At 48.0% G+C, this 26,417-nt stretch overlaps 2 protein-coding genes across 6 annotated transcripts in view; one reads left to right on the plus strand and one right to left on the minus strand.

Moving 5' to 3' along the window:
* Window positions 1-1,355: 1,355 nt before the first annotated feature.
* On the minus strand, window positions 1,356-11,268 carry MBD4 (methyl-CpG binding domain 4, DNA glycosylase). Of its 3 annotated transcripts, none has more exons than XM_040995231.1 (8): window positions 11,045-11,268; window positions 9,525-9,761; window positions 8,286-9,103; window positions 4,232-4,306; window positions 4,011-4,145; window positions 3,343-3,492; window positions 2,750-2,853; window positions 1,356-1,550 (listed from the first exon to the last, which is right to left on the minus strand). In XM_040995231.1, exons 1-8 carry the CDS (start codon window positions 11,125-11,127, stop codon window positions 1,473-1,475), a joined length of 1,680 nt encoding a protein of 559 aa, XP_040851165.1. In that variant the 5' UTR covers window positions 11,128-11,268; the 3' UTR covers window positions 1,356-1,472. The 3 variants fall into 3 exon arrangements, with proteins under 3 accessions (XP_040851165.1, XP_040851164.1, XP_040851166.1); XM_040995230.1 differs by having other exon boundaries at window positions 9,525-9,752; window positions 11,039-11,268; XM_040995232.1 differs by lacking the exon at window positions 8,286-9,103 and having other exon boundaries at window positions 9,598-9,761.
* A 179-nt stretch (window positions 11,269-11,447) lies between these two features.
* The window catches only part of IFT122 (intraflagellar transport 122), a 68,066-nt gene continuing 53,096 nt past the window's right edge, over window positions 11,448-26,417 (plus strand). For 2 of the 3 annotated variants that reach the window (XM_040995233.1, XM_040995234.1), the window contains exons 1-6: window positions 11,448-11,625; window positions 17,278-17,344; window positions 18,557-18,641; window positions 22,845-22,923; window positions 23,892-23,968; window positions 26,331-26,397. In XM_040995233.1, the coding sequence (XP_040851167.1) occupies window positions 11,585-11,625; window positions 17,278-17,344; window positions 18,557-18,641; window positions 22,845-22,923; window positions 23,892-23,968; window positions 26,331-26,397 (416 nt within the window). In that variant the 5' untranslated portion in view covers window positions 11,448-11,584. The remainder of the gene's footprint in view (window positions 11,626-17,277; window positions 17,345-18,556; window positions 18,642-22,844; window positions 22,924-23,891; window positions 23,969-26,330; window positions 26,398-26,417) is intronic. The other variant, XM_040995236.1, reaches the window with a different exon arrangement.

Here is a 26,417-nt window from a genome sequence, read left to right on the forward strand (position 1 = left end):
GACTGGCCTGGACTCATGGACAACCTTTTACCTAGTGTGGGAACGACACAATGAGATCTTAGACAAATCATTGACCTCATACATTTCAGTGGGGCGCCGAGAGCTTCCCGCAGAGGGTGCTGCTCCCCGGAACTTAACGACCAGCGCCAACAGGTTCTTATCCATTTCGTATGAACCATCTCTTATAGCGGCACTGGGAAAGGGAGCAGGCTAACAAAACAGTCCCTAGGGTTGAGCGCAGACGCTCTATGTTGCCATGACTACGGACGCCTAGTGCTGGTTGGCCCAAGGCCGCCACCTGCTGGCTACCGTCGGGAGCGGAGTGCCCCGGCCGCTGAGTGAACCGGGTTCTTTTGGCGCCACTTTGAGGAAGTCACGGAGAAACTACAGGCGTGCCAAGTCAGTGCCAAGGCTGGACACTGGCTCACTAACGAGCAAACAGCCACGCAGTCACTCTACAACGGCAGTCTCCCCACCAAGTGATTCATGCTTCATTTAACCAATTTGATCTTCAAATTATGCCTTCAATTAGCCATTTCAAGAGCTCAAGACTTTTTTTTTTTTAAAGATTTTATTTTTAATGGAAAGTCAGATACAGACAGGAAGATCTTCCGTCCACTGAGTCACTCTCCAAATGGCCCCAACAGCCAGAGCTTAGCCAATCCAAAACCAGGAGCCAGGAGCCTCTTCCGGGTCTCCCACACAAGTGCAGGGTCCCAAGGCTTTGGGCCGTCCTCAACTGCTTCCCCAGGCCACAAGCAGGGAGTTGGATGGGAAGTGAAACAGCCAGGACACGAAACGGTGCTCAGATGGAATCTCGGCACTTGGCGGTAGAAAATCGGGTAACTCAGCCATCGCACTGGGCCCACAAAATCGCTTTATATTATCAATAGTTTAGATAAGTGTTTCACCTTCATACTGCATTTCATTATTGAAAAACTTGTATATTTTTAAAGACTCTTGCAACATGATTATGATTTAATCTTAAAAATGTGTTCTAGCACATGATCCACCAGTGACACACATATTAAGAAAATACACACCACGGGTGGTGGTCAGCCAGGATGATGCCTGAGTCTCATTGGAGTGCCTGGGTTTGATTCTCAGTTCTAGCTCTCAATTCCTGCTTCCTGTCGCTGTGGACCCTGGGAGGCAGCGATGACGGTCAGGTGCCTGGGTACTGCCAGCTACAGGGGAGGCCTGGACTGAATTCCTGGAGTTAATCTTGGCCACTTGTATGTACAGGTGGGGGTGGGGGGAGGCATGGGATAGTAGATGAGGCTTTCTTCTGGTCATTTCTTTTACAAAATAAAGAAAAAAAAAGAGAGAGAGAGACAGAGAAAAAAAATACTCACTAGGTTTCTAGTTGGGTTTATTAAAATCTACATCTCTGAAAAAAGTGGCTGGGTGTGCTACTGGAGCTATTAGGAACTAAAGTGCAAAGCAATGCATAAAAGGCAAGTTTGAAAGCTTCAAGACAGACTTAATTTTTCATGGTTTTCCCAGAGCCAGTCATGATATTTATTTAACTTGTGATCTTCAGGGTGCACCTAGAAAAAAAAAAATACAACACATTAGAAGACAAAAGTCTTACGTACGTTAGTCAGAAACACATTTTTAGGGGCTGTGCTATGGCACGGCAGTTTGAGCTGCCAGCTGGGACATCGGCACTGCACGACAGCCCTAGTCCGTGTCCTGGCTGCTCTGTCCCTGATCCAGCTCCCTGCTGACGCGTCTGGGAAGGCAACACAAGCTTGAACATGCACCCATGTGGGAGACCTGGACGGAGTTCAGGCTCCTGGCTCCCACCTGGTCCAGCTCTGGCTGCCGCAGACCTTTGGGGAATGATCCAGGGGATGGAAGATCGCTTTCTCCCTGTCTCTCACTCTCCTTCTGTCACCCTTTCAGTTAAATATATTTTTTAAAGTCTTTAAAAAAAAAAATTGAAAGCTAGCTTCTTAAAGGTTTGGCAGGAGAAGTACATTATGGTAATACGACTGAAATGTGTGACAACCCTCAGTAGGGTGGAATTGTTGAATGTTAAACTAAGCCTTCTACTGGGGCAGGCACCTGGCAGAGGGGCGAAGATGGCTTGGGATGTCAACGCCCTACCTCAGTGTGTCTGGGTTCAAGTCCACTGCTGATTCCAGCCACCTGCTAATGGGACCCGGGAGGTGACAGCTAATGTGTTTGTGTCTCTACAGCCTACAGGAGAGGCCATTCCAATGGGTGTTTATGGACTTGGGACCCTTTCTCTCTAATCCCACGCCATCAGCCAGTCTCTAAACTGAGAACAAAAGGGGCCACACAGACTAGGTCTGGTGTCCTAGAAACAGTTATAATAGTGGACTTCTTTTTTTCTTTTTTAAGATTTTTTTTTTCCATTGGAAAGGCAGATTTATAGAGAGAAGGAGACAAAAATCATCCATTTGCTGGTTCCCTCCCCAAGTGGCTGCAATGGCCAGAGCTGAGCCAATCCGAAGCCAGGAGCAAGGAGCCTCCTCTGGGTCTCCCACGGGAGTACAGGGTCTCAAGGCCTTGGGCCACAAGCAGGGAGCTGGAAGGGATGTGGAGCAGCCGGGACACAAACTGGTGCCCACATGAGATCCCAGCGCATGCAAGGTGAGGACTCTAACCACTAGGTTACCATGCCGGGCCCTGGTGGACTTATTTCTAACCTAAGGTCAAAACATTTCATTGGGTGCAGACATAAAATGTACTGGATGCTGAGGCTAACAGAGGGCCTTACCTGCTTCCACTCGTTGATGCAAAAAATTCGGTAGGAGTCATTGCCGTATTTACCGATCCCATAAAGCTCAATTGGATACTTCCACTGCTTTGTCAGGTACTCATCTGAGGAATGCAATATTCCGCATGTCAGGTCGGTCCCTACAAAGACACTTCCCCTAAACATGTGTGTGTGCGTGTGTGTGTGTGCGCGCGCGCGAGGGCTGTAGAGGACAGCGGGAAGGAATGAGGAGACTCTGAACCCGGTTGCTCCCAGCTGCCTTACCGCTCGGCCCTGTCCTAACCACGTTCTTGTGCTGTGCTAAGACAGAGGTGTCAGTCTGGAGGCCTAGGGTTGGGCTTTCTGCTTCACTAACTCCTCCTCCCAATCCTGTCCATGGGTTCTGAGCCAGTGCCCCGCAAAGACGGATGGAATGAGTCGGTAGAAGCATGTGGGATGGGGCAGGGACACTGCTTTTTTTTTTTTCCCAAGCCTTTGGTACTTGAGTGGAATAACTTCCATTAACGGAGCCTCCAAGGACATTCATGTTTAAAGCGTGGCTCTCCTGGGTGGGTGAAATGTATGCTTTCCCCCCTGAATTTATGGGAAAGCACCTGAAAACTTGATGATGGTTTTTGCTCGGAGATCATAGAGACCAAGAGGCTTGAGGAGCTCGGACACGTCTCTCCAGTCTGCGGCTCTGGCTGCCTCGGCTGAAGGGTACTTCTCCAGAAATTCCCAGAGCACAGGTATGGCCATTCTGCCTGGGAAGTGAAAATAACCAAATGACTGCTAGACACACATTGCCTTCTTCCGTCTAGAAATTGCGCTCAGAGGTTTGTGTTGGTTTTCTTAAAGGCTGACAAGCAGTCACTATCTAGGTGGGCTGACAAGTACTTTCAGAGGGAAAGCCCAGCACTGGTCATCTGCTGATTCTGAAGCCTGGACGCACGAGACGAGCCCGAGACCACTGGATGAGCAGGGAACCAGCGCAGAGCACCAGCTGCAGTCAGGGGACTACAGGCTTTCATACAAGTCAAAGGGCAGAACGACAGGATGGCCAAAACGAGCTGGGAAGAAGACAAGCTGTGCTTAGTGCTGGCGAGGCTGTGGGCTGTACCCAGCCTAATCTCAGGGGGAAGAGCCCTGGGGCTGGACCGGGAGGGCTGCCCCTGAGGTCACTCAGATCTGGAATGACCCTGGCACGCAGGCTGCCCGGTCAACCCAGCACTCTTGCTGCTCATGAGTCTCTCTGAAGATAAGGTGAGAAGTATTCACAAACCTGAGGTCCGATTGAGAAATATGGTTGCGATGAGAAGCTTCCATGGGTCGTGAAAAAGTGTTTCCTGGACGAGGTTAAAAGGTGACCGTGGAGGTGTCCACTTTTTAAAGGCTTTTCGTCGTGGGGGGCTAAGACCTAAACAAACGCACTGCATCAAGACCAATTAAAAAGCAGATTAAAACAAATCTGATTTTTTTTTTCCCTCACTGGGCAAAGCATACCTGCATTGTTATACTTGCTGGAAAAATACAAGCTTGTTTTTCTTCTTTCGATTTGTGTGCGTGGGATGGTGTCTTCTGAAAGAGAGAAGTGAACACTGATCACGGAATGTGTGGTTCAGCCTCAACAAACATGCCGGGACGCAGATGCCAGCGACACTCCCGCGGCCGTAACGCCATCCAAACGCCATTCTAGGCACTGGCATACGTTAACCAACCGAATCCTGACTATCGTGAGCTAGGCACCGTATTATCTCTATTTTACAGACAAAGAAAACTGAGGCACACAGAAATTAAGAAACTTGCCCAAGGTCACACAATCAGAGCTAAAATTCAAACCCAGGTAACTTGGTCTGAATCCTTGTTTGAACCACTTGTCCAACTGATGTGAAAATGTTTTTGAAGGATGGGTAACTGGCACAGTAGGTAATTTGCCACTTGGGATGTCCACAACCTGCACTAGGGTTTGGGTGGAGTCCCAGCTGCTCCATTTCCAATCCAGCATCCTGCAGAGGCACATACTGGGAGGCAGCAGGTGGGTGGCTCAAGCACAGGTTTTTGCAGCACATGTGAAAGACCTGGAAAGTTCTGGGCTCCTCACTTCAACTTGGTCCAGCCCTGGTTGTTACAGGCATTTAAGCAGTAAATTACTGGATGGAAGATCTTTCAAATGAGAAATGAAAAAAAAAAATGGGGGGCCGGTGTTTCGGTACAATGTGTCATGTTACCACCTGCAGCAATGGCATCCCACACAGGCACTGGTGAGTGTCCTGGGTGCTCCACTTCCAATCCGGCTCCTTGTCAGTGGCCTGAGGAAGGCAATGCGAGATGGCTCAGGGGTTCGGGTCAGAACCCCTGTCGCTCCTACGTTAGACCAGGATGGAGCTCCTGGCCTGCACCAGGCAGTGAGCCAATGGATGGGAGATCCTCTCTGTCTCTGCTTCTCTGATTTTCAAAATAAATCAGAATAATTTAAAAATAAATAAAATAATTTTCAAAATAAATAAATCTTAAAGCAAAATGGTGTAATGGCTGTTGCTGAGTCATAATTTTCTTCTTCTTTTTTCAAGATTTCTTTATTGAACACTTACATTAGCCACTCCTCCCCCCAAAAAAATTATTAAAGAAAACCTAAGATTTGGAACACCTGAGACCATTACTGGGCCGTTCTACCTCCAAGGAATCCGCCTTATTACTTCTCAAATTTCTTTTTTTTTTTTTTTAAAGATTTATTTATTTTTATTGGAAAGGCAGATGTACAGAGAGGAGGAGAGACAGAGAGGAAGATCTTCCATCCGATGATTCACTCCCCAAGTAGCCGTAACAACCAGTGCTGTGCTGATCTGAAGCCAGGAGCCAGGAACTTCTTTCCAGGTCTCCCACATGGGTGCAGGGTCCCAAGGCTTTGGGCCGTCCTCGACTGCTTTCCCAGGCTACAAGCAGGGAACTGGATGGGAAGTGAAGCTGCCGGGATTAGAACCAGTGCCCATATGGGATCCCGGTGTGTTCAAGGCAAGAACCTCAACCACTACACTATTGCGCCGGGCCCTGCTTCTCAAATTTCTAAAATCACTATATTTAGTAGTACTTCCTTTAGCTATACCCTATAAATTTGAACATTACTTTCACTTCTCATTTTGCCTAATAATATTCTAGACGTGAAAAACAGGTCTAGTGAGGATTGTTGCTTTTTACATTTGAAAAAAACTGAAGCTTAAAAATTAAACAACTCTCCCAAAACATTACTGGGATTGGCTAGAGGTTGGAACAAGAATCCAGGTTCCAAATAATTAAAGTGTTCTTTGCTTTTCTAGTTTGCTGATGCTTCTTCTCTGATTTTTAATTTAAAGATTTATTTGACAAGCAGAGTGAGAGAAGAAAGGAGGGAAGAAGAGAAGGAAAGAAGAAGGGAAAAAACAGAGGGGATGCACCATGCTCGGCTGGCTGGTCCTTCAGCTGTAAGCACCAGCATCCCTTGCAGTCACCGGCTCCTGTTCTGGCTGCCCCACTCTCTGCTTGTGGCCTGGGAAATAAGAGGAGGACAGATCAAAGCCTTGGGACCCTGCACCCACGTGGGAGACCAGGAAGAAGCTCTTGGCTCCTGGTTTTGGATCAGCTCAGCTTCAGCCATTGTAGCCACGTGGGGAGTGAACCAGCATGGAAGATCTTTCTCTCTGTCCTTCTCTGCATAAATCTGCCTTTCCAATAGAAAACAAATCCTTGAAACAGAGAGAAAAACAAAACAAAACAAAACAGTAGGAGGTGGCAAGAAAGTAGGAGAGAGTGAAAGAAAGTTCTTCCATCTAGCAGGTCACTCTGTAAATGGCTACGATGGCCGTAGGTGCACCAGCAGCCAGCAGCCCAGCGCTCTGGTCCCTCACACAGGCGCAAGGACGTGGGCTCTCATCTGTTGCTTCCCAGGCACATCAGCACACAGCTGGACTGGAAGTGCAGCATCCGGGACTGGAACCTGTGCTCTGGATGCCAGCTGCACCACAGTGCTATCCCCGTTCTAGTGTAAGCAGAAGCTCAGCATAAAGTAAAACAGAAACAGAGGGAACTGCTCTTACTAGCTACTTGTTAACTTTTTCTGCAAGTCCCTATAAATAATCACCAAATAGCTTTCTACATATCATTTTTTATAAAAAGTTTATTTTATTTTTATTGGAAATTTAGATATACAGATAGAAAGGGAGACAGAGAGGAAGATCTTCCATCTGATGATTCACTCCCCAACTGACTGCAATGGCTGGTGCTGCGCAGATCTGAAGCTGGGATCCAGGAGCTCTGGGTCTCCCATGCAGGTACAGAGTTCCAAGGCCTTGGGCCATCCTCGACTGCTTTCCCAGGCCACAGGCAGGGAGCTGGATGGGAAGTGGAGCTGCTGGGATTAGAACCAGCACCCATATGGGATCCTGGTGTGTGCAAGGCGAGGATTTTAGCAGCTAGGCCACTGTGCCAGGCACTATATTACCAATTTACTTGGCAATTTCTACCCAAGTTATTAGGAAGCCTCACGCCACTGGACATCAAGCAACTTAGAGAATATTTCCTTATCTGTTGAGAGCTATACTTGATTAAATCTACGATGGCTAGGATTGTTTCCATCTCAGTCATTAAAGCACTCATTTCAACCGTAATCAACCTGCATAAACCTCAAGGTTTATATTATGAAGCTCAAAGGCTTTATATGGAAGACTTGAACAATTCTTATACAGTCCCTAGACAGACAAGAATTTTCTGTTAAAGGCATAAAAATTCCAGTCTCTGAGGAGACACAAAGCCATGGGTGGGACACAGCAGGCATCAAGTGTCACCCCTTACTCCACCAATTTGTTCAGGCTGTGTTCCCAAAGGATTTTAAGTAAAATTACCATTCTTCTTTAAAGAGTTATTCATTAGACCATAATGGCATAATGAATAACTAATACAGGGCTGCTCAAAAGGGCTGCTTTTTTCTCTTATTCACTGAGGTACCATAAAGGCAAAACTGCTAAGCTCTCAGCTCTGTATTAAGAGCACAGTACAAATAATAGATGAACTATGTGATTATATTTCTGAATTATTTAGAGCACCAAGGCATTTTAGAGACGTATTACATTATAATAGAAACTAAAAATGACTATGATATGCACAAAATTAAATTGGCAGTCACTCATCAGGAGTAAGTAACAGGAGGAGTGCAAAGAGCAGATACCGACTGGGCTGGGACAGTCAGGCATAAGCTGCCTACGTCTGTCACGTGTGAAACCTTTCTCATTTCCCTTAAAGTCGCAAGATCACCAGCTGGCACGAGAATGGGAAGGAAAACGTGACCGAAAAGGCACGCGGAGAGGCCCTGGCGGCTTTGCCCTGGCACCAGGGCAGTGACCAGCCGATCCCTCTGTTTGCTACAGGAAAAGAACCGGAATTTCAGTACGACAAAGGTCTTAGGATCCACTGTTAGACGGCATCTCACCTGTGACCTCACTTCTTGGTCCTATTCCTTTAACTTAACTGTTTACAGTCTAACTTCCTCATCACACAGTGTCTAACCGCACTTTAAAGCACTGAATACCTTGAAATATTTTTTCAGAAGTGAAGTCTTTTTCGGTTTGCGAGCAGCTGCTGTCCACTTCAGAGCCGCATTTTAAAGCGTCAATATGCAAATGTTCCTTGCTTTCCCCAGCTTCTCCTTTCTCCTCTAGTTCTGAAGAGGCCGCCTCTTGCTTCTCGCTGTGCCCTGCAGCTCTGGCTGCACATAATCCGTGAAGACTTGACCCTGAATTCGGCTTCTCTTTGACAAGGCTCTTTTCCGCGCTGGTCACCCCAGGGGGCTCGCTGCTTGCTCTGCCATCAGAAACCCGTGGAGTTGTGCCACGCTGACTTCTTCGTGGATCAGGCTCTGTTTCAGCATCTGCCCCATTAGATGTACAGTTCCTTTTCCTATCACTTGAGGCACAATCTGGAAGGTTTTTCTTGCGCCCTCTTTTAGTTTTCTTAGTTTGAATTCCTTTTAACACAGCCATCTCTCCTTCGGGCTCTCTCTCTTTTCCACAGTCAGTACCAGGAACACGCCCATTTTCTTGGGCAAGCCACTGAGCAGAGGTAAGCTCAGAGAGTCCTCCACTCTCTGACGACTCAGAACAACGACTCGGCTGCGGACACACATCCTTGCCCCACCTTTGTCGCGTCCTGACGTTCCAGGTTGAAATGTTACTGTTGTTTTGTGGTCGAGATATTACCGCAGCCAAGCTGCTATCTTTCTTCCTTGACTTGGTACCCCTTGTGGGATGTAGCGTAAAGTCAAAATCTTCTGGCTTAAGGGAAGTCTCTCCACTTTGGTGAAGATAATTGGTAATTGACCTTTTGGATCTGAACTTTCGTCCCTGGGGGCTAGACAATATTGAATGAAACTTTTTACTGCTAGAGAAAAAAGTGACTTCTAAAACGAACTGGACTACTTTCTAGATTCCTAAGTAATCATTTCCAAATGTTGTAATGAGCACCTCTTGTTGAAAAAAAACAGTGCTATAGGGCACTTGAACATGGCATCCCCTATAGCAGCACAGAATGATTTTATAATAGAATGGAAGTACAACTACATCATTAACTAACTGTTCATACAGTAGGGGGGGACAAAATGTCTAACTGTCCCCAAATCACATGATATAATGAACCAATGACACCAAGGAACAGAATCCTCAGTATTTTCTCGGTAAAAACAGAAATAAGAGCAGGGGCCTGTTGTACATTCCCAGGGCGTGTCTAGACAAAGGCATTTGACTGTACCGTCTTTCCCACGACATGAGCTTACCTGATAAAATACACATCAAGTTTTCCTGCTGTCTTCCCGGATAACCTTTGCTTCACGACTCGTTCCCATCCACCAGGGACAGACCGAGGACATTCTGTAGCTGCAGTGCCACCCAGCTCAGCAGCAGCAGTGGGATCTGGGAGCAGAGGGTTACCCTCACTGCTTCCACACATCGCCTCCTCGATCCCATCTTCTCCCACTCTCTCCCATCCCGTGGCAACCTCATCCCTGGAAAGACAAAACAAGTGATGAAGGCCCCTTTCCTCATGGCCCGTCAATCCATGACCATGTGGAATTACTCAGATGGAAACGGGAGAGATTCAAGCCAGCAGGATGAGCCGGTCCTGTTCTATGAGATTATCTTCGTATCCACCAGTAGCAGCTACTTATCCTCCAACATAATTGAAAAATTAAGAGAAACCTCTATTAAAAGCACTAGCCATCCAATAAGGCTGATGCAGATTTCCGGGGGGCATTTGGAGTATGTATCTGAGAATATGAGCTAATAGCTGAGGCCTTAAGCTGTGCAATCAACAGAATCCTGCATAGGGGTTGGTGATTGTCATTTATTCTGCCCTGCCCTTCCAGCCTCCCCAGAAGGCAAGGTAAACATTTCACATGGGTGTTTTTCTGGGCCATCCTTTTTGTCAGATGTAGCCAGCTTCCTAAAATAATTACTGAGACCGAATTTTCAACCTCCTTAATAACCGATCTTCATGATAATTTTGTGAAACGGGTAAGATAGTTTATCCTCATTTTATGAAATCACTTAAAGAACTGACACCAGAAGCCAGGTCTGGTTAAGTCCTGGGCGGCTAGTCCTTCCCCTGTGCTGTCACACATTTGAAAGGGTGGCTGCCTATCCCAGTCACCAACTCCAGCGACTGACTAGAATGAGCCGCAAGGTCGGGTAATTTGGGGAGCGGGACTGTTTCCAGGAAAGACACTTTCCGATTTCAGAGGTAAGGAGGCGGAAAGCTTTTGAGATCCGCATCCGCTGGGCTGTCCACGCAGGTGGCTCACACAGTCCTGCTCTGCTGCTCCCAGCTGTGCACACGCCCCAAAGCAAGTTACTGAAGCTCTGAGTCGGGCTTCTCCCCTAAACAGTAGTTAACACCTCCCTGGAGGTAGCTCTGAGGAGTAACTTTTGAAAGACGGTAAATCATCTCATGCCACACACACGCATGGATACCACAAACCCCTGCCACCCCCTGTGGCTTTCTCCCACCACTGACGCAGGACACGCCACCTTTTCCAGTTCAAGACCCCTGACTTGGCATCACAAAATCCCTTTTTGACCCCTGACTTGGCATCACAAAACCCCTCTTCTGCCAGCTCCCCCGGTAAGTCGGGTTGATCCCACGGTAGGACGTGAGCTCCTGCCCCAGCTCGCACTAACTAAAGCCCTGGGCTTAGAGGCCTCTGTGGAAAGCTAGAGAGGCTCACACGTCTCTCCCCAGCTCCCGTTTTACAGGTGGAGAGAAACCGAGGCCCGGAAAGGGATAAGAACTTGCCCGAAGTCGCAAGGCTGCTCGGAGACTAGGCGCTCGCCACAGGAGGCTGCAGGGGCAGCTTCGCCGTCCCCCAGGCTCGGACTCTCCATCTCAGCCGTGCCACCCGCAGGCGGGCTCCAGCGGGAGACTCCGGGCGAGAGGTGCAAGGACCTAGATGGGAAAAACTGAGCTGAACCTAGCCTGAAGGAACAGGCGTCAGCCTCCACATTTGCTTTCCGGGCACCCCCAGCTCCACAACCACCACTCACTTCCACGACTACGCCAATCAAATCCTTCGCTGAGGAAGACGTACCGCCCCCCAGCCAGTTTCGACCAATCGCACACGTGTTGGTAGTGCTGACGTCTCTGGGCTTCCGTTCCATCTTGGGCTTCTAAGGCTTTTCGGGCGGTCCCTTTCAAGCATGCGCACTTGGAGCTGTGCGCCCTCGCGCGCCGCTCATTGCGCATGTGCGTTGCCAGGGGTAGCGCGGGTAGCCGACTTGGCTCGCCGAGGGGAACCCGTGGCTGAGGCGGGGAGGAGGGGCTCGAGGCGTGAGGGAAACCGCGATGAGGGCCGTGCTGACGTGGAGAGATAAAGTCGAGCAGTGGTGAGGAGCGGGCGCCGTCCGGGAGGACCGGGAGGACTGGAGCCTGTGGGGACAGTGGGAGCCTGCGCGGTCGCCAAGGGCAACGGGCCTGCGGCCTGGGCAGGGGGCCCTGGGCTCTGGGTCTGGGGGCCCGCGGGGTCACCCCCTCTTGTCAGGAGAAACTGAGGCTTGGAGAGGGCGCAAAGTGCACCAACTACGGGAGCAGTGGCCTTGTGAGGCGGTTTCATACGTAATCACGAAACCGCCCTGGCAGAAATCTGCACTGGGCTCATCTTAGCTCCCAACAGCGATTCCCACAAGGATAGTTTTTGCTACATCTGCGTATTCTCCATGCTCTTGATTAAACCTTGATGATTTCTGTAAGTGTGGGTTCTTTTTTTTTTTTTTTCATGTTTCACACGGAAACTTTGGTAATCCGTGTACAGAAAAGGAGTATTAGGTGCGAAGTGACCGTAACGTTTTTTTAAAAATTCTTTATTGGGATAGGCAGAACTGCCAAGAGGGAGAGGCAGAGAGAAGTTTTCCACCCACTGTTTCACTCTCCACATGGCCAGTCAAGGTCAGGGTTGGGACAGGTGGGAAGCCAGGAATGGGGAGTTTTGTGGGGTCTCCCTCAAGGGTGTAGTGGGGGCTACAGTTCCCCAGGCGCTTGCACAGGGATCTCCTCCACACTGTTACTGGGGAGCCTCCATGCCCAGGCCTGCCTTGTCCACAAGTACAGTCACAAAGGTGCCACGGTGGGCGGTGGCAGAGCACGACTTCCTCGCCTTACGAGTCTACCATATTTTGTGCCATTTTAACTCATCTGAATCCGGGCCCCATGATGTAGCCTAATGGGTAAATCCTTGCCTTACATGTGCTGGAGTTCCAAATGAGTGCCAGTCCCAAATCTTTGGGCCGTCCTCGACTGCCCACAAGCAGGGAGCTGGTTGGGAAGAGGAGCTGCCCGGATTAGAACTGGTGCCCATATGGGATCCCGGCGTGTTCAAGGCGAGGACTTAAGCCGCTAGGCCACACCGCTGGGCCCAAAGAAAAAACTTTAAAAAAGCTCATCTCAATCTATCCATCCCAGAGATGCATTATGGGAGATAGCCAACCTCACAGACAGTTCTCAGAGCTCAGCGGCTTTTGGCTTCTGGAAGCCTCTGACATTTGCTCTGTCTGAGGGCCTGCTCCCTCTGTGCACATGCGTTCCTCTTGCCTCATCCCGTGATGAAGGCCTGAGCATCCATTAAGGGTCCCTTTGGAGATGGTGGCTGCATGAGTAATAGCGAGTGATGACTTTGCGGCCAGCGCCGACTGCACACTAAGGCTCCTTTAGCTCATCGTCAGCTTGCCGCAGCCTGCTGAGGTAACTACTGTAATTACCCCTCTTTTACCTAGGAGGAAATTTAGCGCAGAGGGTCAGTCATTTGCCGAGGTCATGCAGTAAGTGATGGAGTCGGCTTTCAAGTCCAGGTTTTCTTCACTTCAAAAGCAACAGCCCTCAGCCCACTACAGTCATTTTTCTTTTTTCTTGCTTGTTTCAGAAGTGGCAAACACAAATGCCTGCAGGGCTCAGGCATGTCACATCCATGAGATGATTATTTGCGTAGTAGACACAAGGAACTGTTCGTGTTTCTTAGCCTGTTCTTCTGTCCTGTACCCTGCTTGGCTTGAAACACATGGCTCTCCCGGTGTGTGTCTCTCATTTCTACTTTCGGCAGAGATTGGAGTGAAAAACAAAAACAAAAAAGCACTCCACGATCTGTTATCAAAGTACCAACAGTGTAAACCGGTGCTTGCCAGCACCTGCACGTTTGTCTTTGGTGGAGAGCGGCGGGGACTGTGGGCAGTGGGAATGGCCTGCTCGGCCTGCAGCAGGCAGCTGCTGCCCGGCTCCTGCCAAGCCCCACCATGCAGGAACCCGCCCCGTGTGCTCAGATCTTCCAATTTCTACCAGAAGCTGGGAATCTGGGTTTCTGTGTGAAATGTCCTAATTTTTAAATGTTGGCTCCTAGTCTGAAAAAACAAAAGAAAACACCATGTGGGCCAAACAAAACATTTGCTGGCCCAGCGCAGCCTCATTTGCTGTGTTTTCAACCCCTGGCATGGAATTCTGTTCCTTTTTCTCTTGTGGTACTTAGAGTCCGTCAAGTATAAATAAGAGTTGTTGTAATTATTATTATCATTATCATTATTATTATAAGCTGCTTGTCCTAGGAATCTTTAAACTCTTTAAAAAAAAACAGTGGCTATGTTTGATCTATATCCAGATTATTCCAAAGCTTGGTCACATGCTTGTAGTTATTACAATTTAACCAATAAATATATCCATCATGAATGAACGAATGAATGAATGAATGAATGAGTGACCGATGAACAAGCATTGATGGTTTAGGGTTTTGGTTCATTATAGGCTTCTGTTAGACTAGAGGGTTCAGATGGCAGCTGGGCATGCCAGCTGGTCACCCAGAATGAGAACAAAACAAAGATCTATAAAAAAGATAGTAGAGTCTGGCGCAGTTGCCTAGCAGCAAAACTTCTCACTTTGAACACGCTGAGATTCGGTATGGTCACTGGTTCTAATCCCAGCAGCCCTACTTCCCATCTAGCTCCCTGCTTGTGGCCTGGGAAAGCAGTTGAGGACAGCCCAAAGCCGTGGGACCCTGTACCCGCGTGGGAGACCTGGAAGAAGTTCCTCCAGGATCAGCACAGTTCCAGTTGTTGGGGTCACTTGGGGAGTGAATCATTGGATGGAAGACCTTCCTCTCTGTCTCTCCTCCTCTCTGTATATCTGACTTTGCAACAAAAATAAATATGTGTATATATATATATTTAAAGACAGTAGAACTCAAAAATGTCAAAGATTAGCCTTTCCTAACTGATCCAGCCTCTCTCTTGCTTCTGGCCTAATCTTGATGTGGCGACAGGCTGTGGGGAACCTGTCACTGTGTCCTCTGTTCAACCTCTCACCAACCCACAGTGCCTTCATGTACCTTCCAGCTCAGATTGTATGTTTGGTTTCGTGGCCCTTCCCACGTTTTAGTTTATCCTTTGCAGTTCAGCCCCCACTTTTTTCCTTGCCAGTGCTCTCTTACTCTTCTTTGACTTCTGGTTTCATTTTTTGAAGACAGTGCCACAGTTTCTTCTTGTCCATGGGGCTGTGTTGGGCCGCTCCCCTTTTTCAGGCTGCTCTCGGCTGTTACCATTCCCACCGGCTAATGTTCACTCCGTGCTTGCCGCAGGCCGGATGCATGCACACGTTCTCTTGGTTAATCTCCCCAGCAACCCCTGAGGTGGAATTGTTATCCCAGTTACATAGGAAGACTGGGATTTATTGAGGTGACACGATTTGTCTAAGACGGCAAAACAAGTACATGGGGCTGGGTCAGCTTGTGTAGGGTTTGGAGAGGCACCGTGGGACTTTGCGTAGAGCGGCCTGGGTGCAAAGTTGGCACAGGACAATGGCTGGCTAGAGGATTCACCCCGGCTGCTGATGCAGCTTTTGATAGTGTAGCTTTTTGGTAAAAGGGGGCAGTGGGAAGAGCCAGCCTCACTGCCTGCGGCCCCATGAGCCCTGGCAGGGAGCCCGCCAGCAGTGGCTGTGCGGCTGCTCCCGTGGACCTCTGGCTCTGGTTGGGGAGTCAGGGCTACTGAAGTCCCTTCCAACCCTGAGCTTTTGTGATGCCGTTAAGCCCTGAGGGATTTGAGAGGAACATTTAAAGATTTATTTCATTTTATTTGAAATGTACATTTACAGAGATGGAGAGAGAGAAAGAGAGATCTTCCATCTGCATGTTCACTTCATGAATGGCTGCAATGGCCGGAGCTGGGCCGTCTGAAGCCAGAAGCTTGGGTCTTCTTCCGGGTCTGCCACGTGGGTGCAGGGACCCGAGAACTAGGGCCCTGCTCTGTTGTCTTCCCAGGCCATTACCAGGGAACTAGATTGGAAGTGGAGCCACTGTGACTCAAACCAGAGTCCATATGGGATGCTGGTGTACAGCTAAAGGCTCAGCCGGCAACACTGTGCCACTGGCCCGTAAGAGGAAATTTTATCAGCTTCTTCATTTGTTCTATGTTCTTTGTGTGTGTAGGGCAGTGCAATGAATCATAAATGTGTAAAATGTGATCCATGGCCTTGGATTGCATGATTGATTAAAGAGGCAAGATAGTATCTAGAATTGAAAATGTAAGACACTATAATTCAGTTCAATGATGTATTATACAGAGTCCAGGGGTAGGAAGAGTGTGCATTTGGAGTAAATCAGTCCTCTCTGTTGAATTGTGGAAGGCAAATTTAAGGAATTTCCTGGAAAATAAGTGTTCACGTCAGGCTTGACCCAGTTGGGGCATTCAGCAGTGTTTTCCTGGGGCTGCCTTTGTGGTATAATGGGAAAAGCTGCTATCTGAGGTGGCAACATCTTATGTGGGCACTTTGAGTCCTGGCTGCTCCACTATCAATCCGGCTCCCTGCTTATGGCCTGAGTAAAGGATTTGACCATGGCTCAGGTGCTTGGGGCCCTGTCATCCACACGGGAAGTCTGAAGAAGCTCCTGGCTCCTGGCCTAGCCCCGCCCAGCCGGTGCAGCCCTCTGGGAAGAGAACTAGCAGGTGAAAGAGCTCTGTCTCTCAGTCGCTCCCTCTTTCTGCAATGCTGGTTTTCAAATAGGTAAGTCAACTTTCTTAAAAAGTGACTCCCTGATAGATCAAATCAGAAATGTCCTTTATAACGAGGCCACATAGGAACTGCTTTGATGAGCTCAAATGTGTCCAGGGTGGAAAAGAAACCACATTACTAAGAGCAACTATACGTGAGAGGTGCAGGCTGCATCATACCCCATCACAGCATGGCATCAGCTGTTAGGTGCAAGGCTGGCTGGCGCACCCTGCGAGGGGAGAGGGCTACTGTGTTTCGTAGGTGAGGATGACACTCAGATGGAAGAAAAAACTGTCTTAGCACCCCTCTCCTCCCCTAAATGTGCAATGTGTCAACCGCATTTACCATGGGCTCCAAGAAAGGAAATGCAAAGAAACAGGCCCAGGTCTGCTTCCAGAAAACAGAGGAAGCTGGAGAACTCAGGGCCTAGGCGAGTTTGCTTCATCCTAGAGGATGCTGGGCTGCAATGCATGTGGCCATCACCTTGTTCTTTCTTCTCCATCCGCCAGCTGTGTAACAGTACTGGAGCAATTGGCCTCTCTGCCTTAGTTTCCTGCCCTGTAAAAACAAACCAGGGACAGTGTCGCACTGAATGGAAATTTCCTTGAGGGCAGGAAGAGACTGAGCCACTGGTCTTGTATTTGGTAGTGCTTTGGCTATCTGTGCAGGTCTACTGGCCCCCACAGATCTCGGGTTGTCTAGCCTGTAATGGTGTTCTCAGAAGAGTTAGTGCCCTCAATTGCTGACCCTTTGAGTTATTTCTGACGGCTGGCTTCTGGACAAGAGGAAATTGGGACACAGAGCTAACTGCCTTGTGGATAATGATTTAACGGGCTGCCAAGGTGTGGTGGTTGAATGGAATTTGCAACCAAATGTGATTCCTAGCCATTATTTTTCTCCTCATGCACGCACAGTGTTTCATAATGGAAATAAAGTTTGCTTTCTTGGCCATTAGTGGACTCCATGGTTTGGGTTCCTAATTGTCTCTTTGTCTTGTCTTGTCTCCTGTTTAGTATATATGACCTCGCCTTTAAGCCTGATGGAACTCAACTGATTTTGGCTGCAGGAAACAGATTACTGGTAGGATTTTGTCTGAGTTTCCTTTTTAAGTGCTTTCCCCCACTCCCTCTTGTAAGTACTCTGAAATTTGACCTTTTCTTTTGAGATAAAAAAGGCAAGGGCGGAAAAACCAGTCATTACTTTTTAATAGGGAAGGAAATAGGCTATTTAAAACAGGTAAGTAAACTGTCTATCAGATAGGGACTTGTGAACAGAACCTCTTTTGGAATCATTAATCTTTTCCTTTTTACTTTGAGACACCCATAAAAAAAGTTGAAGACAATTAATCCACATGCCTTTGAAACTGGGCTGTTGTCAATTCCTATTTTCTCCCCATGAAACATGGAAGCAACAGAACTCAAGGCCCTCTCCTTCCATGGGAAGCCAGATAGCGTGACCCCAACTTTTAGGCCCTGGCATATCTAAACAATTCCATATGGATGCTGTCCTATTTTTCATATTTTCAAAGAACATACGCTCCCCCTGGAACTTATCCCAATGAATAAAAGTAATTTTCAGAGAACTTTTTATGTTTGACCTAAAAACCTCAGTTTGAGCTGTCCTTCCTCCCGCGTAAATTCACTTCCTCTTTGTTGTCTCTAGAGTTGGAGACCGAATGATCTCCCTTTCTCTGGAAGGTGACTACAGAATCTTACCACTGTAGTTAACGTGTTCTGCAGACTTCTCTCCAGGCCAGGGTAGGCAGCCTGGATCCCTTCAGTTTCTCTTGCAAGGTGTACCTTTTGCAGTACTCTTGACCCTGTCAGGGCATTGGTTCCTGTTTCTCTGGTGGTGTGTTGTTTTTGGAGCTCTGTGTGTTTGCAGATGCTGTACAGCTCCAATAGATCGTAAATCCCCATCAGGTGGGTTTTATAACACTCCCTCTACTTATAGACCCTCAGCTCAGGTAACACATATGAAACATCTATGGATATGAAATACGGAATTGCAACCATGAAATGTATGTGTATGATGTTGTTATAACGGGATAAGACTCGCACTAATATGTAATCATGATGCAGAAGGTGCTATTCGTAGACTTTGTATCCAAGACTAATGGTTCCTGGTCACTGTGTGAGGAATCAGGACCGCCACTTCTTGGTTCTACGACTTTCAGTCATATGTGTGTTCTGCTTTCACAGTGCAGTTTTTTGTTTGATGAAAAACAGCAGTAGCAGTCCTGCAAGAACTCTGACAGATACCACGTAGATGATCTGTACTGTTCTTTTTCAGGTGTATGACACTTCCGACGGTACCTTACTTCAGCCGCTCAAGGGACATAAAGACACCGTGTACTGTGTGGCATATGCAAAAGATGGTGAGAGATTGCTTTGGGTGTCTAGTCTGTTCTAGCCTCAGGGCTACCCATTTCCTTCTTAGCCATTTACTCTTTACTATTTTTTTTTTAATATAAACCATAATACAGCTTAGAGGTTTAGAAGAAAGTAAAATTGCTTATGATTTTGATTGTGTCATTCAGATCAACAGACCTTCATTGAAGGTCATATGTGCTGTTCAGAGAATAAAAGAAAGAAAAGTCCCTGCTCTTGGGGGGCTTGTAGCCCACTGGGCAGGGGGCAAAGGAGGAGGGACTGAGGGAAGACATGTACATTGTAAATAAGAAAGAGGTGGACATTGTAGCACAGCAGGGTAAGCCACTTTGGGAGGCCTGCATCCCATATGGGAATGCCAGTTCTAGTCCCAGCTATTGGGATCCGTTTTTCTGCTGATGGATCATGACAGTCCAGTCAGCAGCTAATGGCTCAAGCCCTTGAACTCCTGCTACCTGTGTGGGAAAACTGGATCGGGTTTGGGGCATCTCACTTCAGGCTTGTAAAGCAGTGGCTAATATGGGCATTTGGCAGGGGTGGGCTAGCCGATGGAAGATCTGCACTCCCTCATTCTTCCTTTCAAGAAGATGAAAAGTAAATAAACATTTTAAAAAATGGGGATGAGAATGCTGGAAGGTGTGAAATGGAAAAAGAAAGTGGGACAGAGTAAGGAGGATTGAGAGTGCCGGGTGGGGCAGTATGGAGTAGAGGGGTGAGGGTGACATCATGGGGAGGGAGACAGGTAAGCAAAGACTTGAAGGCCTGAAGTAGTGGGGGTCTGGGGAAAGAGAGTTCTGGGCAGAGGGAAGAGCCATTGCAGAGGCCCTCAGGTGGGGCTGCACCTGCCACGAGCTGGGCAGAGGGAGTGTTGGGGGACGAGTAGCAGAAGAGGGTGGAGAGCTGACGTGCACTGGGTAGCCGGATTGTCAGCTCTTGCAAGAATTCTGACTTTGGTTTTCATTTCCCACGGGAGGCTGCTAAAAGCTTCTGTGCAGGGGAGAGATGAGATCTGGTTTATATTTTTGAAATGATCCCTTTCACTGCTTCCTGGAAGCAGCTTATGAGAGGCGGGAAGACATCAGTTAGACAAACAAGGAAGCATCATCCAGGCAAAGGGTGGCCCCTGCTCAGACCTCTGTGGGCGTTGGAAATGCTGAGAAGTAATCAGGATTCAAAGTGGAGCCAACAGTCACCTGGGAAATGGGTACAAGATGTGAACAAAGAGGTCAAGGATGACTCCCAGGCTTCTGACCCCAGTGAATGACAGAGCGGAGCTACCTTCCACCGAGTTGGGAAAGGCTGTAGGTGGGGAAGGCTTGTGGTGCGAGATCGGGGTTCTGTTAGACATGTTGCACTTGAGGAACACTGAGGCTGTAGGACAGAGGAGAGAGAATTTCTGGGATAGTGCTGTGCTGTCCTATGGTAGAAACACTTTTTTGGTGCATGTTTTGAGTTTGAGTTCATAGTAGTATTGGGAGACCCGTGGCGGGGAACCCAGAGAGCTGAACTGTCTCTGCTTTGTCCTGGAAACCTTTGAGGAACGTGGGCCGGTCCAGGGCCTCATTTTAGAAGGCTCAGGAGCGTAGCAAGGCCGTTGGGCCTCAGCAATTTGTAAGTCTAGGGGAGTCTTTGACCTGTAACACGGTTAAGGACCCGCAGGCTGTTGGGAGTGTGACCTGCTGACAGTGGCATTTGAACAGCACTTTGTGGAGTGTCTAACAGCACATGTTGTCTCAGCTGACCCTGCCAACAACCCAGCGGGCCTGGGAGCACCTGGTGAGAAGACAGGCTGCGGCTTGGAGCTGTCACGGGCGCAGTTAGGCCTTAGCCTGCTGCTCTCACTGCAGGTCCCTTAGTCTTCATGACATGTATGTGATGACTAATGGCTTTGGCCTCTTCCCCGGAAAATAGAGATGGAATAGAAATAGAATTTACTTTTTAAGTGTGCCGGTTTCTGCCATAAATATTAGCAAGTATTTGTTGAGTAACCAGGCTACAAAAGTAAGATAGTAAGATGTTACTGGTTTTTTTTTTTGTATGTATGTAAGGAAAACAATATAAAACAACATGAAAACATGAAAATAATGGCAGCAATAACAACTAGTTTATTTTTATTTGAAAGGCAGAATTACAGAGAGAAAGAGAGATCTTCCACCTGCTGGTTCACTGCCTAGATTTGCTGTAATAGCTGCAGCTGGCTAATTCAAAGCCAGGAGCTGCTTCTGGGTCTCCAAAGTGGGTGCAGAGGCTGGAGCACTTGACCCAGTCTCCGCTGCTTCCCAGGGCATAAACAAGAAGCTGAATTGGAAGTGGAGTAGCCAGGCACAAACCAGCGCCCATACGGAATGCTGGCACTGCAGGCAGAGGCTTTAGCTTACTTTATCCCATAATAGCTACTTTTTAAAATTATTGATTCTGTTTTGGGTGATGTTTAAGTACTTGGTGGTAGTGGCAGTAGTGGTGTGTGTGTATGTGTGCTCCTGTGCAACTGTGCGGTAAATACTATTATTACATCCTTTTTCTCAGAGGAGGAAATGAAAGCAGAGAGATGGCCAATAGCTTGTCGCAGGTCACAGTGACATCACTAGCATTCTGGACTCGGAGACTGAGTTCAGGGCCAATGCTTTTCATCACCTGCTGCCTGCCAGCATGAGGGAGGAGGGCCAGAGATGACCATGAGGGAGAGCAGCCCCTGTGCGGCCCCTGTGCGGCCCCTGTGCAGCCCTGTGCGGCTCCTGTGCAGCCCTGTGCAACCCTGTGCAGCCCCTGTGCAGCCCCTGTGCGGCCCTGTGCAACCCTGTGCAGCCCCTGTGCGGCCCCTGTGCGGCCCCTGTGCAGCCCTGTGCAGCCCTGTGCAGCCCTGTGCAGCCCCTGTGCAGCCCTGTGCGGCCCCTGTGCGGCCCCTGTGCAGCCCCTGTGCAGCCCTGTGTGGCCCCTGTGCAGCCCTGTGCGGCCCCTGTGCAGCCCTGTGCGGCCCCTGTGCAGCCCTTGCAGCAGTGCCGGGACCGACCTGTGTGTCCTGCTGCGGCCACTGGGACACGTGCCCCCACCCTCTCCATCAGCTGGTTTTATTCTCCCAGTTCCTGTAATCATCCCAACCCATCTCTTTGTTTTTCTTGGTCACTTTGCCTTTCAAGTAATTTTTTTTTTTCAATTTAAAAGGTTAAGAAAAATGGCCCCAGCATTATGGTTCGTTGGCTAAATCCTCATCTTGCAAGTGCTAGGATCCTATGTAGGCGCTGGTTTGTGTCCCAGCTACTCCACTTCCCATCCAGCTCCCTGCTTGTGGCCGGGGAAAGCAGTAGAGGATGGCCCAAGGCCTTGGGACCCTGCACCCACATGGGAGACCTGGAGGAGACTCTTGGCTCCTGGCTTTGGATCGACTCAGTTGTTGCCATTGTGGCCACTTGGGGAGTAAACCAGCGGATGGAAGATCTTTCTGTCTCCTTTCTGTAAATCTGCCCTGTTAGTAAAAATGAATCTTTTTTTTTTTTTTTTTTAAAGCTTAAGAAAAAACCCACATTATAATGAACCACTGGGTTGTTCTCTGGGCAGTCTGAGTCATATGCTCAGGCTCCAGTTACAATATTGTTTGTGGCCAGTTCTGTCTGGTTTTATCAGAGACCCCAAAAGACAGATCAGCAGATTTTTAGAAAAGACGACTATTGTAGGATAGCAAGTTGCAATAGGCAAGTGACTATTATGGGCAACTTAGGGAAGCAGGCTCTTCAGCAAGGGAAAGAGGATCCTCTGTTGTCCATAGTTTCGTAAATAAAAAATAAATGACATCCCCAGTTCTTTCATGGGACTCAACATCTTCCTACCACATTATGTGGATTAGTTCAGTTGAATGACTGCTTCTTCCATTAGACTAAATGCCATGAGAGTAGAACTCCTGTGTTCTCGTCACTGCTTCTTGCTCTTGGCACAGAACATGATGCCTGCACATCATATTCCCTTGGCACATCTTATTGGTTCAGTGCAGAGCAGGCTTTGAACCCAAGCACTCTCACTCCAGAGTCCCACCTCCCAGGACTTCACAACAAGCAGCAAAGAAGTTGACCCCCAAGTTCTTTTACTTATTTTTGTTAGACCAAGTTCTTAAAAACCAAGTTGTTTAGGAGATTCTGCCTGACTGGGAAATGCTGGTTTATAATATATGTGAGACTTTTCTTTTTAAAAACTTTTAGGCAAGCGCTTTGCTTCTGGATCAGCTGATAAAAGTGTTATAATCTGGACATCAAAGCTCGAAGGCATCCTCAAGTACACGTGAGTCAGGGGTGTGCTGTTACTCTTTTGCCACTTATAGAGTAATTTTAGTAAAAGCCCTTAGGAAAGATGCAAGGAAGAACTGCTGAAGCTGAGGGTGGGTTTAGGAAGTGTGGCTGGTGAGTAAGTGAATGCTTCCTGAGCACTTGTCAGGTAGGCCTGAGCCTGCCTGGGGATTTTCATGCAACTCATATCGGTTCATCTGACAACACACATTCCATCCCACCCCCAACCTGTCCTCACCTGTTCAATGGGCTGGGAAGGCAGCAGAGGATGGTCCAAGCCCTTGGGTCCCTGCACCCACGTGGGAGACTGGGAAGAAGCTCTTGGCTCCCAGCTTCATGCCCACCCAGCTCCGGCTGTAGTGGTCATTTGGGGAGTAAACCAACAGATGGAAACTTTTTGTGTTTCTCCCTTGTTCTATAATTCTGACTTTCAAGTAAAATAATAAATCTTAAGAATAAATGAAGTAAATATTTCAAAAGAAAAAAAAACAATAAAACTGGAGTTAAGATGCCATGCATGGTGTATAATTCCCTCAATTTTTATTTTTACCTAAGGGTTGCCATGTTTCCGGATCTTGGTTAGCCATGTTCTCACTGCACCTCCATCTTGTATTTCCAGACTTCCACAAAAACAGTAAGAGCAGCAGCCGTAAATGCAGCACTTACTGTGTGCCTGGCATCAGACCAGGCATGCTGCTGTATTCTCATCAGTTTACAAAGTGGAGGGGTCCCACATGATGGCATTGGAGGAGGTGGTGTTTTAGCTGGGTCAGGATAATGATTAGGGAATGACAGAGGGCATTGGGGGAGATGAAGCATTAATCCTTGTGCTTTTTGTTTTGCACTTGCTCCTGCTTGTGGTGGGAAGTCAGAAGCTGCGGTCTCACTGTTAGAATCTTCATTTGTAGCCACCAAGACATTTATGGTTTAAAATATAATAATCTGTAGTTGTTTACTTTCCAGGCACAATGATTCCATACAGAGCGTCTCCTACAACCCTGTGACCCACCAGCTGGCCTCTTGTTCCTCCAGTGACTTTGGTAGGTTTCTGCTTCTCAAGTTCTTGTCCTGGAGAAACTGAATTGGTCCAGAAGGTGGTGGCTTTGCCTGAGGCTTAGTGGTATTTCTGTATCTTCATTGGTTGATGGGAAGCTGTCAGTCATTCTTTGAACTGTGAAGAATCCAAGATAGTAAATAATGAGCCTGAGTCTAGCAAGACATGGGAGACACCAAGAAGGGACCCAGAAGAGGGAGGATACAGGGCATAGGCTGCATAGCTGGCTGATGTTGCCAGCTCTGGGAGGTGTTACCCACCTCACCTGGCAGGAACAGTTTAACTCTGAGTTCACTCGGGGCTGGGGAGTTCGCTAGCGTTTGAGCGTGGTTGTACAGTGTGTCATCGTAGCTTGTTTGGGTGGCTGTCACTGTCCTTCCTGAAGGCTGAATGCCTGGGCCCCACACATAGCATTGGCATAGAGGAGGTAGCAGCGACCTGTCTCAAGGGAGCAGGGAGGGAACTGGGGCCGAGGCTTGTAGACCCTCTCCATTGAAGGGCAACTTCAGTTTTCAACCCCTTCAGGTGTTTTCTTGCTAAGAGGTCATGGGTCCGCTGGAATAGGCATTAGATGGGGAGTCAGAGGCCTGACCCCCTCAGGAGTGCAGTTTCCTGTGGCTTTGGAACATGACATTCCCCACCCCTTCAACCCAATTACTTCACTGAGTTCCAAAAAAGATAGTGGTGTTGAAACCATACTGTGTAAGTGAGTGAGAAGAGATTGCTACTTTTTTTTTTTAAGATTCATTTATTTTTATTTGAAAGGCAGATTTATGGAGAGAGGGAGAGACAGAGAAAGATCTTCCATCCACTGGTTTGCTCCCCAAGTGGCTGCAATGGCTAGAGCTGAGGTGATCCAAAGACCTCTTCCAGGTCTCCCGTGTGGGTTCAGGGGCCCAAGGCTTTAAGCAGTCCTTGACTGCTTTCCCAGGCCATAAGCAAGAAACTGGATGGGAAGTGGAACAACTGGGATACAAACCAGCACCTATATAGGATGTTGGCACTGCAAGGCAGAGATTAGCCTGTGGAGTCACCATGCCTGCCGGGACTGCTGTTTGCAAATTTTAACATTTTCTCAAATGATTCACTGCCATTAAAACCATGAAGAAGTCTCTACCCTAAAGGAACCCTGTGGGATGGTAGGACTGAAAAAAAAAATATACTAAGTCATCATGTTTGTTGAATGCTTGCAGTGTCGTGGGCCTATGCTCTTTTTCAGCCCTTGAAGTCAGGTTAAATTCTCATCGCCTCCCTTACTGCAGCCCAGAACAGTTTGGTGATCACTGGAGGTCACAGAGCAGTACAGCAGAAGTGGAGTTTGGACTCAGGCCAGGGCCCCACTGAGCTGCTGTCGCTGGCACCACTGAGGGAGGGGCCCCGGGAGAGGAGTTTCCTCTAGCTGGCTCAGTGGAGTGCAGAGGACATGTTCACAGGTGGTGCTGTCTGGGGGATGTGTTTTGCACTGTGGAAGAAAGGAAAAAACAACTTGTTTGATCAGGCACCTGGCTGTATAAATATAGTTGTGCACTAGGTTTTTCTTTTCATCATGCTTCACAGCCCTGGCAGAGAGTAACATCTGCCTCTGTTGCAGACACACCTGATATTGGGGCGCTGAGCCAGCCTAAGGTGACCAGTGTGCTTGGATAGGGCAGAGCTCACCCAAAGTCATGTGCTGTGGGGGAGGTCTACCTGGGTGAGGAAACTGGAATTTCAGGAAGCATAATTCATCACTTCTCTTGTTGTTCCCTCCCCATAACTCATTACTTTTAATACTAAAATGATCTGGTTATAATGACCTCATTATGGTCAGAGAAGCTGTCATTCCTTTGGGAGTTAAATCTCTGAAAAGTTGGCTAGACATCACCGAGCTACTTTCTTTTCTTTTTGAAATAATTATAGATTCTCATTGCGTTGCAAAGATAGTACAGAGAGGTTTCCTGTATGCTTCATCCAGTTTATCCAAATGGGTGCATGTTACGTAATGTATCAAAATCAGGAAACTGGGTCTGGCAGAGCCTGGCTGCGTGCTTTTGTCATTGGATCACACGTGTGGATTTCTAGTGCCCTTACACAGACTTGTTCCATCACTAAACAGCTCCAGAGCCACACCCACCCTCCTGACCTCTTACTGTCCCTAAGCCCTGGTAACCATGCAACTCTTCATTTGTGTGATCTTGTCATCTAAGAATGTTCTATAACTGAAAGATAGGACTTGCTGAGATTGGCCTTTTTACTTAGCAAAAGTCCCTGGAAATGTGACCCATCTGAGTTTTTGTATGCATCGGTAGTTTGTTCTTTTTCATTCCTGAGTAGTATTCCAATCAGCCTGTCTTTCTTTTCCTATTAAGGGTTGTGGTCTCCCGAACAGAAATCTGTCCCCAAATACAAATCAAGCAGCAAGATCACCTGCTGCGGGTAAGTTAAGGGCAGGTTTG

This window comes from Ochotona curzoniae, unplaced genomic scaffold (assembly GCF_017591425.1).
Source record: "Ochotona curzoniae isolate NIBS_2020 unplaced genomic scaffold, NIBS_Ocur_1.0 contig_908, whole genome shotgun sequence".
Lineage (NCBI taxonomy): Eukaryota > Metazoa > Chordata > Mammalia > Lagomorpha > Ochotonidae > Ochotona > Ochotona curzoniae.